Source organism: Cyprinodon variegatus, unplaced genomic scaffold (assembly GCF_000732505.1).
Source record: "Cyprinodon variegatus isolate N-32 unplaced genomic scaffold, C_variegatus-1.0 Scaffold26, whole genome shotgun sequence".
In the NCBI taxonomy this organism is placed as follows: domain Eukaryota; kingdom Metazoa; phylum Chordata; class Actinopteri; order Cyprinodontiformes; family Cyprinodontidae; genus Cyprinodon; species Cyprinodon variegatus.
In genome coordinates this window covers 2,737,424-2,753,906 of record NW_015150479.1, presented here as the reverse complement: position 1 = coordinate 2,753,906, position 16,483 = coordinate 2,737,424, and the positions used below count along the sequence as shown (strand labels likewise).

At 38.6% G+C, this 16,483-nt stretch overlaps 1 protein-coding gene across 4 annotated transcripts in view; it reads left to right on the top strand.

The window, feature by feature from the left end:
- Positions 1–105: 105 nt before the first annotated feature.
- ogfod3 (2-oxoglutarate and iron-dependent oxygenase domain containing 3) overlaps positions 106–16,483 on the top strand; it is a 55,116-nt gene continuing 38,738 nt past the window's right edge. For 2 of the 4 annotated variants that reach the window (XM_015395398.1, XM_015395380.1), the window contains exons 1-4: positions 106–251; positions 1,238–1,464; positions 5,805–5,880; positions 8,292–8,334. In XM_015395398.1, coding sequence (XP_015250884.1) covers positions 184–251; positions 1,238–1,464; positions 5,805–5,880; positions 8,292–8,334 — 414 coding nt within the window. In that variant the 5' untranslated portion in view covers positions 106–183. Of the gene's footprint in view, positions 252–1,237; positions 1,465–5,804; positions 5,881–5,989; positions 6,033–8,291; positions 8,335–16,483 lie in introns of all 4 variants that reach the window. The other 2 variants (XM_015395388.1, XM_015395371.1) reach the window with 1 other exon arrangement.

The following is a 16,483-nucleotide window of genomic DNA, read 5'->3' as shown; positions in this document are numbered from 1 at the left end:
TAAAGGAAGTGCTCCCTACGTGGACCAATGGAAGCGACGCTTTCATTTCGGGATTAGCCAATAGCGTGCGCTGACAGGATGGTAACCGGAAGTGTGGAGCTCCTGACTGCGTTACGAGCTGTTGGCGGGGTGTGTGCTGCGTGTCAACGAGCAGCTGGCAGTGGATGCTAGCTCTGAGGCGAAATGGCTCTGATACGACTGAGGAACCCAAAGGGCCCCAATGCAGCAGAGATAGAGAGGAAAATTAAAAGGTAAGTTGATTAAACTGAACTAACGTCCAAATGAAAGGGGCCTGGAGAAGTGGAATGGAGCAAAAACTCCAGTTTTGGACGATAAAAGAAGTTTCCCACGTCAGCCTGATGGCCTTCATTTTTAATAATAAGCAAAATAAAAAAAAGGTTTTATAACAAACTTCCAAGTTTGACAAGTAGTGCTTTCACTTACTGTAGCCTGAAAGCCACAGATTTACATGCCTTTTGTTTGGCAAATCAGAGGCGTAGCTAGCAAAATTTAATAATGGTGGCCAGGGAATAACTAATGTACACTGGGGGGTAGCAAAAAGCTAGTAAAATCTAGTTTTGAAATGAGCATGATTTCCTTATTTATCATCTTTAATGTTAGTATATTGATGTGCATAATTAACCACAGTGTTTTTGTTGTCAAGAAACTTAACATATGAAATATGGCCCCCTATTAAGCTCCACCCCTGGGGGGACAAACACAAAAAGTCTTTTTGTGTTTGTCCCCCTTTACTCCGATCCCCCTGAATACAATCCAGCTCAAATGATGCGGTTCAAAGCCAACCTGTGCCCCTTGGGGAGGCTTCACATGTCTGAAGACATCAGTGATTAAAGCCTCATAAGGGCTGTGAATCACAGCAGACAGCTGAGAGAAAGCAATCCCCCAGACTTTGACTATACCATCAGAGAGTGTAGGTCTTTGCATGAACTTTTAGGTTCCAGCAGCTAAAAGTTCATCGGGCTTCTGTGACGGATCGGGTAGTGACACGTGAACTGACTCAAACCCAAAACAACATGGATTCTTACGAACATAAACAGCAATTAATTTTCATTTTGATAGCTGGGTAAAATATCACCATATATAGTGATATCATCGTGAGACGTATTGTATCACAGCACCCATGCCATGTATTTTTTTTTTGTACTGAAATGCATTATGAACTGTTTTTTTACTTTAATGTCTGATCCCAACTTTTCTTTTTTTCTGTCCTGTTTAGAGGAAACGCTCTGAGACAGGGCTCCTCATGGCGGGGCTCTCAGGGGATCCTGCTCCTGCTTCTGGTTACTTTGGGTTTATGTGCCGTTGCTGTGTGGCTTTACTTGGCTGCCTTGGATAGTGACATCACAGAGACTCTGGTCAGCAGCAGGGAAACAATCTCCCCTCAGCCCGTCGTCTACGACGTCCAGTGCTCTGAGGACTACGAGAACTACAAACGCTATCCAGGTGAGGTGCTTGTCTGTGCAAACATTGGTCAGGGTCACCTTTCACAGCATAATGTTGAGTTAGAATGAATGTTTTAGTTCATTTACACATTTTATCTCTGGGAAACCAAAGATATTTACAAAAATAAAAAAGTCTAGCCTAGAACAACTTCTAGTACCGCTATGCTGGATTATTACTTTCTTTAGATGAGCTAGGATAAGTTATTGTTTTGTTTCTTTTGGGAGACATTTTTCTTTTAACATCGGGTGAGCTGCAATACAGCAAGGACTTTAAACAGAATTAGTAATAAGGAACAGTAAATACTTGAAAAACACAATAATGAAAGTATGTACTAGTTTATATACACTCCCACCTCCTCGGAGGCTCCTGTTTCTCTGTTTAGGCCCTGTTTGTGGATCAGGCTGATGGTGTTTAAGGCGATTGTATTTACACTGAACCCAAAATGACCTGTTTCAGTTCATGAGGACACGTTCTGCTGAACAGCCTGTTTCAGGTCACCTCACAGCATTCTGTGACACCTAGATCTAGGCTTTGGCTAAGACCTGAACTTCCATTTCCTAATTCTCAACCAGTCCTTAATGGATTGACTGCCTGGTTCTGGATCATTGGAAACGTCCAGTTTGGCTTCAGATAGGCTCTCAATTTCCTGAAACCTGGTAGATCCTGAATCTACCCTGGAAGATCATATGGAAGGTGGAAGATCACGATTTATCCAACTTTTATGTCTGGTTCTATGAGGTAATTTATCAAGGAAGCCAAACATGTCCTCTGATGGGACGTTTAAATAATTCAGCTCAGACTTCTCCGTTTGAAGAGCAATCTTCCAGAAATCAGTTTTTTCTCTGCAAATTTAGATCCCTGCTTTATTTTTCTTACTTAGCAAAGGTTTGCTTCTGTCTTATTGAACTGGTACAGACATTGTATTTCACATTAACCTTTGAAAGAAGCTACCAAAATGTCTTAAATTTATATTATTATTTATATTTAAGGGTTTTTTTTATTTATTTTTTAAGCTTCTTTCAGTTTGTTTGCATTGAGAAAATGCTTTGACACTCTGACCTGAGTGTGTTAGCAGTGGTTTGGTAAAGGTTTCAATTTTTAGACAATTTTCTGTTGGCAGGTTTTGAATTTTTATGTCATCTTTAAATTCCTTACCAGACTTGTCTCCTTTCGTCTTATTACTAAATCCTTCAATCGTGTTCTCTCTTCCTTTGGCTGTCAGCAGCACAATAAACTCAGTTCCTGATGTGAAAAAAGGGCAACCTTCCTTCTAAATGCAAAGTAATGATGTTACAATCATAAATTTATACACTTTTTGTAAGATTAGTCGGAAATTGTTAAAAACCTACCATCTGTATTGTATTAGTTGGCACTATTGGCTCTGAATGTCACCATTAAAGTTAGGGCTGAAACAATCAGATTAATCCTGATTAATTGATTATCGAAATGATCATCAGCTAATTTAGTAACTGATTAATTGTTAACTGGAGTGTAGAGACTCTAAAACATGCCTTTAGCTGACAGAGCGACCCATGGGGCCGTGGGTTTGATATGGTGGTCCATAAAGACTCACTGGTTGAAATTGTGATTCATTTACATTTATAAACAGAAAAAAACAACTTGTAAAAAAACAAAACAAAAAAAAAAACATGAGTTGCAGCATTATATTTCCGTTTAGGATCAACAGACAATTATTTTTTTAACTAAACTTAAATGAATTGAGCTCTGTTCTCATTTACCCCTGTCCTCTTTCATGTGTTTTACTGGATTGATTCTTCTCAGAATCATTTCACTTCGACTCTATGAACTCTATAAAGCGAACGAGAGGGGAAGGTCATTATAGTGAGGTTAGATTTTCTTTTTTTAATAGATTTATGTTTACAAGAACCACAAAATGTATACCTTAAGTAAATCTAATAGATTTTTCGTTATAGTCTAGCTATAACCAATATTCAGCAATATATTGATGAAGATTCTCAGTCATCCAGGTCAAAGTCATTCCAAAAAAAGAAAGTAAAAAAAGAAAATCCACTGGACTTTGTTTCCAAGTTTGAAGACATTTCGTTTCCCATCCAAGACATTTTGAATTTTCAATTAAAAATGTCAAGATTAGCATTGAGTTTGAGGTTTTATACAGTAGCCCAACAAAGTCTTGTTTTTGTTTTAAAAACATGCAAATTAGACCCCTTCGTCCAATTCAATTTGCATGTTTCCTTTTTTTGGATCCACCAAAATACTTTCATGAGAGTGTTTATTTAATGGCTATAGCAGCTGAAGGCAACAAAATGGACCAAACAACTTCACGGTAAAGGGGAGCAAAGTTAAGATCAACTTCTGTTCAGCTCAGTTTATTCTTCAGAGATCTTATTGAAATAAACTAAACTAATCAACATTTTTCACAATGTCTGAAAGGACAGAAGAAGAAGTTTATTTCATTCATCTTTAAAACATTTTAGTATGAATGAGCTGACTGACTGCTAACATCAATACCCTGTTCAAAAAGGGCCGCCTCCTCCTGAGGAGGCTGAGGTCCTTTGGAGTGAGCCGCCTCCCTGGGAGCCTCCGCCCTCCTGTACGCTGTCCTCTGCTGGTTTTTGATCAACAGTGATGAGCTTCCTTTCAAGGATAGGATTTTAGATTTCTTTTCTTCAAAATTTTTTTATGTTCAATAAGTTTTGAACAATCTTTTATTTCCGTATCTATGTTTTTTCTGTGTTCAACCCAACAACGCTGCTCATCCTTTACGCTTTAAAAAACAACATGTCACTACCTTTAAACCAATCCCAGGTCGCTTCTTTAAGTTATAAATAAATTGTAAAGTTTTACATTTAACAATGTCCCTAAATTTTAAAGCTTTTATTCTTAATAAAAACGTCTTATTCTCGTTAATATAAAAATATGTTGTGATTAGTGGCAGACAAATGCAGATTCCTTGGGCTGCCATAGTTTAATCTGACATCAGTTCATCAGTTTCTGTTCTTAGACGTCTCATTTTAACTTTTAAACCAGCTCAGTAGTTAATACCATTAGATTCAAACATTATTTTTACATTTAATAGATTGTTGTGAAACCTGATTGTTTTACAGCGAGTTTCGTTACCCTTTAAATTAAGGCTACCTCCCAGAGCGTATGATTAAAATCAGAGCTAGTGTAAGAGCCAATTTGAGACAAATTCATTTATAATTGTAAAAAGGTTAAAATACAACATTGATAAATTTTTGTTGTTAAGAATATAGTTTAAGTTTAAAAACTCTAATATTAAAAGCATAGAATATAGAAATGCAATTTGAAATGCATGTTTTTGGGCTTCCTGCATGTCGTAATTTTATACATGTATTTTTCTTTTTTTGGTTGCTCGTACTAAATAACTGAGGGGAAAACGGATATGCTGAAAGCTACACAGTTTTTGACTGAGTTTATATTATGAGAATGTGGATGTTCTTTTATTTTTGTTTTCTTTTATTAAACATCACAAGTTGAAGAATATTATCTGGTCTTGCTCGCGTTTTTCCAGGCGGCACAGAAGAAACTGAAGGAGCTGGAGTGCCGCTACAGCTAGTGTTGGAAAGTCTTTATTTTTTAATAATAAAAGTTAAGGGGCAACAAAAATGGTCTAATCATATTTTATATTATATTGATTTTGAATGATTATCCATCCCTTTCTCAGTGGTTTGTTTATGAAGTGTTGGGTCAGTAATGGCAGGGAGTTCATCGCCTGGTAACAGAAGACTCGTGTCTTTCGCCACCTTTCCTGCCATCTTACTGAAAAGATTTAGAAAAACTTGAACTCTTTAATAATCCTGTGTTTCTCCATATTAGTAACCAGTAAATTCACAGCCTGATTTCAGTTAGTTAACCTAATTTCTTTCATCAATGTCGAAAGTTTACTTTATTTGCATAAAAGGAGAATTTTCACATGACCGTTTGAGAAAATAAGCAAAACAGAATTAGAAGTCCTGATTTGGTCTCTAGTGATGTACCTTTTCATCCACTAGGTGGCACTAGAGACCAAACATGAAGTTGCTGAAAGACTTGAAACATTTGATCCATGCTTTGTTTCAGCAAACAACTGATTGGTGTTTGAATTTTTTTTAGTTATGAACAGACTACGTTTCAGTTCTTGAACCAGGATCTTAAAGTTCTGCAGCTTTTAAAGAAAACCAGGTTTGGACTTAAATCAAAAAGGTCTGCCAGAAAATTGCAACATTTTGTGGCTTTTTTATTTTTATTTTTATGAAGTTGTTTTGTTCACAGTTTCTTTGGGTTTTGGAGGATCAGAAGATATTTCACTATAAAAGCTGCTTTGTTGTAAGAGGGTCCCTCGTGTTTTCCCGCCTCAGGTTGCACCCCTCAGAAGTGTGGCCGAGCTGTCACAGACGGCGTGGTGACGAGTGAGGAGGCTCAGGCCCTCAGGAGGTGAGCGCCAAGCCTCTCTCAGATCCTTTGGCCCCTGGCTTGTAAATGTATTTTCCTTCTTCCCATGCAGCTGCACCAGTGCTTTAATGTTTCTGCTTCTGACTCGCAGGCTGGCTGAGAGGGGACTGGCGCTGGCCGGGTCCGAGGGAGGAGTGAGTATTTCACTGATCCTTACTGAATGGCACTAATTAACAAAGCTTGGCAAGAGAGATCGTTATGAATATATAATTTGCTCTATTTTCATGCTGCTTTTTAAGATCTGGTATTGTAAGGGTCGCACCGATTTGATCTGTGACAGGAGACAAAATGAAGATGGCCCCCCTGTTTGTGTCTTAGAGGTCATAAAATAACCCCTCCTTCCATTTCTTGACTGTGTGAGTAGTAGATGATAGCTTTTCTATGGGTAGCTTTTATCTGTAGCTAATTGAAAGCTAATTTCCCCATTACTTCCACAATATCTAATATTTTTTCTTGTAATAGAAAAAGGAATAAGGGCTTGTTTTGATGTGTGCAGTAAACAGTTTATATTGTAAAGTATTGGTGTGGCAACATCATGCTGTGGTGATGTTTTTCCACAGCAGAGAAGGTCTGATTCATAAAGCTTGCTGGATCTGAAACTTGCATGCTTCACATTACAGGAAAACATTGCATGGTCCCTTTGATCTGTGGGTTCACTTAGTTTGGAGGAAGTGAGAAATGCGACACAGATGGTGAAGCCACACTGAATCCTAATCGCTCTCAGACATTTAATTAGGGCTGGGTGACACGGCACTTGTGTGTAGTAGTTTGCGAAGGACACAGTGGCTTTAGTGGAAGACATGGAAAATGAGAGAATTAGAAGGGAACTCATTTTTTTTCAGGGATCAACAAAGTTTCCTGTCCTATAATGAGGATCTTTTTTTTTCTTTCTTTCCTCCTACATTTATACATTTGTTGAAGTCTTATTTATGGCTCACAAGATGCAACCTGGAAAATCACAACTTTGATCACATTTAGGTTAATTTTAGGGCTGACACAATCGGATTAATTGTGATTAATTATTGAAATAATCAACTAATTTAGTAACCGATTAATCGTTAGCTGGAGTGTAGACTCTAANGACTGCCTCAAATACAGATTTGGTGCTGCACGCCAGAGTGGTGGTGCAGAGGTAGCCCATTTTCCCATCAATGTTTTATGTAACCATTTTTTATTTTTATTTTTTTTAAATCGATACTAAGAAGTGAAAATCGATATTATATTGGGCAGCCAAATATCACGATATATCGCCAAAACGATTATTTCCCACACCCCTAATGATAATGTGGATTTTCTTTTATTTTTGTTTTCTTTTATTAAACATCACAAGTTGAAGAATAGTATCTTGTTGTTTCAATACTTGTTGCTAGACTGTTTTTCCAGGCAGCACAGAAGAAACTGAAGGAGCTGGAGTGCCGCTACAGTTAGCGTTTGAAAGTCTTTATTTTTAATAATAAAAGTTAAGGGGGAACAAAAATGGTCTAATCATATTTGATATTATATTCATTTAGAATAATCATCCATCCCTTTCTCAGTGGTTTGTTTATGAAGTGTTGGGTCAGTAATGGCAGGGAGTTCATCGCCTGGTAACAGAAGACTCGTGTCTTTCGCCACCTTTCCTGCCATCTTACTGAAAAGATTTAGAAAAATTTGAACTCTTTAATATTCCTGTGTTTCTCCATATTAGTAACCAGTAAATTCACAGCCTGATTTCAGTTAATTAACCTCATTTCTTTCATCAGTGTGTAAAGTTTACTATATTTGCATAAAAGGAGAATTTTCACATGACCGTTTGAGAAAATAAGCAAAACAGAATTAGAAGTCCTGATTTGGTCTCTAGTGATGTACCTTTTCATCCACTAGGTGGCACTAGAGACCAAACATGAAGTTGCTGAAAGACTTGAAACATTTGATCCATGCTTTGTTTCAGCAAACAACTGATTGGTGTTTGAATTTTTTTTAGTTATGAACAGACTACGTTTCAGTTCTTGAACCAGGATCTTAAAGTTCTGCAGCTTTTAAAGAAAACCAGGTTTGGACTTAAATCAAAAAGGTCTGCCAGAAAATTGCAACATTTTGTGGCTTTTTTATTTTTATTTTTATGAAGTTGTTTTGTTCACAGTTTCTTTGAGTTTTGGAGGATCAGAAGATATTTCACTATAAAAGCTGCTTTGTTGTAAGAGGGTCCCTCGTGTTTTCCCGCCTCAGGTTGCACCCCTCAGAAGTGTGGCCGAGCTGTCACAGACGGCGTGGTGACGAGTGAGGAGGCTCAGGCCCTCAGGAGGTGAGCGCCAAGCCTCTCTCAGATCCTTTGGCCCCTGGCTTGTAAATGTATTTTCCTTCTTCCCATGCAGCTGCACCAGTGCTTTAATGTTTCTGCTTCTGACTCGCAGGCTGGCTGAGAGGGGACTGGCGCTGGCCGGGTCCGAGGGAGGAGTGAGTATTTCACTGATCCTTACTGAATGGCACTAATTAACAAAGCTTGGCAAGAGAGATCGTTATGAATATATAATTTGCTCTATTTGCTGCTTTTTAAGATCTGGTATTGTAAGGGTCGCACCGATTTGATCTGTGACAGGAGACAAAATGAAGATGGCCCCCCTGTTTGTGTCTTAGAGGTCATAAAATAACCCCTCCTTCCATTTCTTGACTGTGTGAGTAGTAGATGATAGCTTTTCTATGGGTAGCTTTTATCTGTAGCTAATTGAAAGCTAATTTCCCCATTACTTCCACAATATCTAATATTTTTTCTTGTAATAGAAAAAGGAATAAGGGCTTGTTTTGATGTGTGCAGTAAACAGTTTATATTGTAAAGTATTGGTGTGGCAACATCATGCTGTGGTGATGTTTTTCCACAGCAGAGAAGGTCTGATTCATAAAGCTTGCTGGATCTGAAACTTGCATGCTTCACATTACAGGAAAACATTGCATGGTCCCTTTGATCTGTGGGTACACTTAGTTTGGAGGAAGTGAGAAATGCGACACAGATGGTGAAGCCACACTGAATCCTAATCGCTCTCAGACATTTAATTAGGGCTGGGTGACACGGCACTTGTGTGTAGTAGTTTGCGAAGGACACAGTGGCTTTAGTGGAAGACATGGAAAATGAGAGAATTAGAAGGGAACTCATTTTTTTTCAGGGATCAACAAGGTTTCCTGTCCTATAATGAGGATCTTTTTTTTTCTTTCTTTCCTCCTACATTTATACATTTGTTGAAGTCTTATTTATGGCTCACAAGATGCAACCTGGAAAATCACAACTTTGATCACATTTAGGTTAATTTTAGGGCTGACACAATCGGATTAATTGTGATTAATTATTGAAATAATCAACTAATTTAGTAACCGATTAATCGTTAGCTGGAGTGTAGACTCTAAGATGTGCCTTTGGCTGATGGAACAACCCACTTAGAGCATTAATTATATCAAAATTGTACAAAAAATTGTGTAAACATTTTGCATTTCAGATAAAAATCCTTTTCATTTGTCAGTATGCTCTATCCAGCACTGCTCAAGTGGAAAAGATTTATTTTCACTTGGATTAATTTCATAAAAATTCTTTTTTAAGGAACCTTTTTCTATCCGATTATTAATTGGTTAATCGGGGGAAAAAATCGACAGATTAATGGATTTACAAAATAATCATTAGTTGCAGCCCTAGTTTATTTAAAGTGCGTGTAAAGAGAATTTCCCTATTTTTAACAAAACCCATTTTAAATGTTTTGGTCAACACATGTAAAAAGTCTTCCTACCTTCTATGATTGCATTGTGGAGCTAGAGTTATATTTGGCCTCCTGACGTCTCATGGCTGCCGTCGGCATATAAAAACAAACAGCAAGGCTGCCTCTGCATTGTTGCTGACTTAGCACCTATATTTAGGGCCTTTTTAGAGTCTTTAGCGACTGCTTTTCAAAAAAGCAACTAGTGACAAACTTAGTGACATTTTCCTGTCTTGATGAAGACTTTGGTGACAACACATCATAGTACTGATTGTTCTGAATTTACAGTCTACATCAGACACTTGGTGAATGAGCCACTCCCTCCTCCAACACATAATCCCCATTGACAGTTCCCTTTTGAAACCGTGCCGAGATCGGTCCGAGTATGGTAAGCCGGATAACGGTTGGAGTGTTAATGAGACACAACCTAATTGCGCTAAACTGGTACTAGTTCATCAGTATGTCTCGGCACGGTTCAGTTGAGGCTCGATTCTGAGATAACAAAGAGCGGTTGAGCAGACTGCGTCATCTCCTTACAGTCAGACTCCGTAATCATGGAATTTCAGACATTCATTAAAAACTAGCTTCCCTACCGTGCCACACAATGTCCAGTGATGATTCTGCTTAGCAGTTTGATGAACATCAACTCCTGTCGTTTCTTGCATCTGTAAGCCCTGATTAGACTGTCGTTTGTCCTATGCACTTCCAAAAAGCCGACTCTGTCAAGTAAATTCATCAAAGGCTGCCTTCTTCACCTGACTCTCTGCAAACAACGAAATATCACAAATATCGCCACACTTCCTGAATGTTACGGGTGCCGCCGCCATGCTCTCCCTCTAGAGGGCAGTAGTACCGTAGATTGTCACTAGGAGGTGAGGAACCGTGCTAGCGTGATGTGTAAAGCCGCCGTAAGAACTCGGCACAGATCAGTTTCAGAGGGGTAGCATAAATGGGACAATAGGGACTTGGATGCAGCAGCTGCCGCCTGTTTCTGCAGTCACAGCGCAGTGCGACTCTCCTCTGTTACTTCATTGAACACGAGTCACTCATACGCCAAGCTTCCACTGATCCCTCCTGAATTAAAAGTCACAATATAAATCTAATATTTAGCCTGTGCTTTTTGTCTTTCAATCTCTTGCATGGAAATATTACAGCGTGTGGAAATGCCTTCAGCGTCTCAGAGTAAATGAAACACTGATATTTTTTCATTACTATTGACACCTATTTTTGCTTAGTTGTGTTTTTAATTATTTCAGACTTGGATTGGTGTTTAATTAAGATAATTTATTTGGTTTGATAAACTGAGAACACATTTATTTACACTTTAAAAGGAATACAGATATTTTACTTTCTGCTTTCTTTAAGCCTAAAGCTGGTTCATGGTGAAAATGTTTCTGAATCCCCACCAGTGTTGCTTATCTGTGGAGCCCAGGGCTGTTCGCTCCGGCCTCGTCGGTGATAAGCTGTTAGTCACTAAATCAGCAAATGCTTTTCCAGGGGGATCCCCAAAAATAGCTCCCAGCTTAAGGAGATGTTTTTTTTTTCTTTATTCTCCATATAACATTCTATCAGCCTGCTGTGATGGGAATGCTTCACCTATTCTACGCCGAGGGTTGCCTGCTCCCAGATATTACAGAGTCATGGTGGTATTTCTGGATAAGGTGGAGAAATTACCTTAGTATTTAAGCATTTTATTACTGTTATTGGCTCTGCTGGAGGATTTTCAGGGGATAACTGTGAAAAATTGAATGTGAGCTGTGGCAGTGGGAGGTGGATGACACTATTCTACAGCTCTCTGTTAGTTTGTCAGCTATGGGCAGATCCCTGATCTCTGTGCTGCTAGATCAGGGGTCTTCAACGTTTAAGGCTGGTTTATACTCAGAAACCAGGTGGTCTGAGTGTGTCGCAGTGAACGCAAATGTGCCCCTGCCACAGAAACCCTGCTGCACCTCTCCAACATTGTAGGTGACCGCAGACAGGAGGCCTCTGATTGGTCAAATCTACATCCGTTCTCTACATTATGCGTATTTACTGTTTGCTACCTTACCGGCTTGTTTTGTTTGTATGACCGCCATTGTGACAAACCTGGGAAGATGGACCAGCTAGAAGAGCGAGGTGCGCGAGAACGCTGGGACCCTTTTTCCACCTGGATCCCCGCTCTTTTTGGCCCTCATGTCCCTCCATTGTCGTACAAACTTGCCCCCACTTCCTCACCGCCTCGGCCGTATCTAGTCCCACAGTTCCTGATTCTCCCCTTTGCATTGTGTCGGTAATAACATACCGCAGACCACGCTTCAATATTGGGCATAAATCAAAAATATCTGGGACAAGCTCACTGCAACACACTGCTGTGGGAGGTTAACCAGCCCTTTAAAATCCGGATAGCCATTTTGCTCCATGTCTGGCTGAGTGAAAGTTGTTCAGAGCTGCAAATAATTTATAACAATTGAATAAAACGCAGCTTATTACATTTTTGTTAAGTATCTTATATAGAAAACCCCATGCTGCATGAACAATAAATCTTCCATTTGCTGTAGTTCAGTGAGCAAAGAGTTCCTCATTGTTATCTGTAGTGGTAAATTTCCTCACTTCTGTTGTTTGGAGGAGAGCTTTAAAACACAAGGATTTTCGCTACATTGAAGCCTTCATGGTAGTTAAACGATTCTATTTTTATCTGCTGCAGATCAATCCCTTTGATCAACCTGTAATGATATAAGCTGAAGTTTCACTATTTATACAACTTAAACTTTGTCAAGTTACAACAAATACCTCTATTTTTCGGGGGATTGTAATCAGTCAAAACAATGAGCTTCATAACTGGGAGATCAAAGGGAATAAATGATGCATAGTTTTGTTTATTTAACAATAAAAATTTAAGGGGTTCATTTATATTCATCCACTTTTTTTCAGGCAATGCTTTGTGCACAAACATTTGGCTGCAGTGTTCTCCAGTTCGTTTTCTTTGAATTCTTTCTTTGAATATCTAGACTGTTTATTTTTCTTTGCTGACAGCACATACAGTCAGATTTAAGGAACACTATCTGGAATTTATAAACCACAATTTTTAAGGCTGGCATAAAATTTTTAATCGGATTTTCAGTCTGACTGGGTGATTCCAACAGATTAAAACACTTTGATCCAAGCCGTTTCCTTTTGTCTTCCAGGATACCCTTATATGACTGATTACTGATTCCTGATTTTTTTTTTTTTCTTGACCTGCCGATTCCGATTTTGACCAACAGAGATTTCCTTTTTATAAATGTCACTGGCAGTAGTTTAGATCACAAGACAGTTCAGTCATATTTCACTGAAAAAAACATTAATATTTGTTTTTGTTTTATCTGTGAAATAATAAAAACTATAATAACTGCTTTATGGCATCAACTATGGGTGGGTGTCAGACCTTTACGGGGGTAGATCAGGGCCGATCGATTGGCCGTACGATAAATCGTTGCACCCCTAGTTGCAACTTCGTTTTTTCTGCTGTAGATGTATGCAGTCTCATTCTTCTTTTCTTTTTGTTTCTCTGAGTCACTGATTTCCCATGAGTGTAGAGTGGGGGGCGTTTTTCTGTGCTAGGCTATCGTCTATCTTTCTTTTTGTCTCTTTGCTTTTTTTTAATGTTTTTTTTTTGTTTTTACGGCACTAGTGACTCGTTTTTCTGACAGTAGGCTGACAGGAAAGGGGGTATGAGAGACATGCGGCAGAGGACCATAGTTCGGATTCGAACCGGGTCGGCCGCGTCAAGGACTAAGGCCTCTATATATGGGTCGTGCGTACTAACCTTTATATCTTCCTTTGATATTGAGCTATCAACCTGACCCTGAGACGCTGCCCTGACCTACCTGCAGCAGCAGCGACACACCAGTGCATGCCTGCTGAGTTTTGCATTCCTGTCGTTACTTCTGTCGTCACTAGCTCCTCATTTTGAGGAGGAAACGGATGAAAATGTCACCATGGGGTGATTTTTTTTATTTTATTCTTTTTAAATATACAGTTATGAAAAGGCTTCTTATTCAAGTTTCTCCTTCAAGTTAGTTTTCTAACAATTTAAAGAAAAAAAACCCTGTGAAATTAAATAATTATTCATTAAATGGTCGTCCACTGTGTGTTGATTGATTGATTCACTTCATTGATCTCACAGTGGAGAAATTTACTCGTTACTCCGGCTCAATAGTCAAAAAGAAGAAGGTGCACGGGGTATATACAGTATATGCAGTGTGTCCACATATACATATATAACAGCTGAAACCTCTTAATTAACAGACTGCCGCATGCGTTATCTTGGTAATCTTGTACGTCAAGGTTTCAGCTCTTTTGGACTCACCTTGCAGGGGTTAAGGGTATAGAGGATCATCTTTTATTTCTGGGTGGATCATCTAAATAAGTGGCCGTCCAAACTGTCAGTCATTCTGTTGATATGTTTACGTAAAGCCGTCCTACGTGTCCCTGTTAGCTATCTTTTTCTTTTCTGAGCTACGGTTTCAGTCATTGAAGCTCACCTTTCTCACTGCGATTCTTTGAAAATGGCCCAGGGTAGTAACAGAAAGTGTCTATGAGAAGAAAAGAAAGGCCTCGGAAGAGGCAGATACATCCTGGAATGCGAGCTCTCCTCGCCAAGCACTTTGGGATTTGCTGTCACAGCGGCCCTCTGTCGCTACCCGACAGCGGTGACTACAGGGTTTCCGCGGGTCATTAAAAATCCCTAAAAGTAATTAAATTTCATTTAATTTTTTTTTTAAATTAAGGCCTTAAGTGGGAATAAAATTTAACAAATGTGATTATGGTGGCATTCAAAATGCTTTATTTAAAATAAAAGGTATGCGTTTATAAAAACAATTTCATCAGATATATTATATCGCAATATATTTTTGCGGAACTGCATCTGGTTAATTGTAAAGCCCTATGTTCGGAAAAGATGCTTGAGGCGGAGAGAAAGAGAGGGCATAGGAAGATGTACATTTCAACAAAAGTGGCTGGAACAAAAGTACCCATGACTATATATAGAGAGATAGATAGATTTTTTTTTTTTTTTGGGGTCATGGGTACTTGTTGATGGCATTATAAATTATTTCTAAGAGCATTAAAAACCGTTAGATTAGTGTTACTCACCCCTGCATAAACGCTGGACTAATAAAATAGCTGGCGCAGGCACTACATAGTGGTGGAGGAGTTATGTGACCAACGTGGAGCAAAAAGTAGTGATGATCTGTCAGAACGGTAAGTTAACTAAGTTTGCTGTAAAGTCCACTATATATTCCCAGCTCTATATAGTGAGTGAGGGATTTAGGGGTTAGGGAGGACGTTCAGGCACAGTAAGCTTATATGAGCTATGAGAACAGCAACTCTTAAAGAGAGCGAGCACGAGGAGAAATGGGCTTGTGCATGCTCTGGCAGGCGTTAAATAGGCGTTCCCTCTCAGGAGCGGGTACAGGGTTGTGCATGTGCATTTTTTTGTGGAGAGGGTGGGTCTTTAAAAAAAAGATTCACAGAAATCCTCCACAATACCTTTAAATATACAGTATTTTTAAGAAATCATATGTGTTATTAACCTTTTTGTAGCCTGTTGGGAAGAAATAGTAAAAAAAACCAAGATTGAACAGTTTTCTTTTTAATAGGTGTATCTTCTGCACATCTGTTGGTTTTAAAAGACTTTAATACCTAAATGATATATGGACCAATGCTTACTGCCTTAAACAAACATAAGGACCGGACACAGAATGAACGTCAGTAAAAAAAGATGTCAAAGCTGGGAGCTTTAAAAGCCTCTTGGAAAAGTCTGCAGAAATGTTGCATGAATGTTTACAGACTAGGTTCCGTGGAGAGAAATATAAAGAAATTAGACCTTTCCCAAGTTTTCCACAAATAGGATTGATGGACCTGCTGCTGCTTTCTGGATTCCTCCTCTGAGCTCCAGTGTCCTCCACTAAGTTCACCTTCAAATGCCGCTAGATGAATATTTCATAAGCACACCAGTGAAGTCCTGTGACAAAATCACTCACACATGTGACATGTTGTGACAAGAAATTTTCCAGAAGCTCACAGACGAGTAGGAAGTGATCCTGCTCGTTGTTGAAAATGCTGCAGTGGGTTGACTTCTAAGTGCAGTTGGAGCTGCAGTCTGTTTTAACGCTGTATGATGCATTATTGTATGCAGTAATTAAAGATTATAGCCCAGTGTTGGGAAATGTCTAAAAAAACAAAGCAATACCAGAATATATTAAAGTGCTTTTGACCTTCTCTTCTCACAAATTCATATATATATATATATATATATATGTGTGTGTATGTATATATGTATGTGTGTATATATATACTGGTGGAAAGAAATGTCACAGAAAAACAGTTATGAGCTCAAATCAAAAAATACTTCCACACTGCTATTTGTTTTTTACTTCATTGTGCTCTTATATGAGGTAAAAAGGACAACAGACTACTTCTACTGTGGCTGACAACACAAACAGCAGTGGCGAATCACAGGTTTCTCCAAATAAATTCAGTCTTTTTGGAGACAAAGCAGAAGAAGGTGGTCAGCTGTCATCAGATAGCAGAGCAGATAGCTCCTCATATTAATGATAATAAGAAACACAAACCCAGAAAACAGAGTAAAAGCAGCAGCAGACACAACTGATGATTTCAGGATTTGAAGCCTTATATTCTGCAATTATGTATTTATTTCAGTATGCCCCATGCTTTTATGTTTTAGTCTTATGTGTTATTTAATAATTAAACACATAAAAGAGGGGCTTTTCAATTTCAACCCTTAAAGTGTTAAAGGCATACTATGCAACATTTTTCAGTTAATAAACGTGTTCCATAACGTTTTGGATGATTAAATGAGTCATTTCAGGTCGAACAAAGGTTTT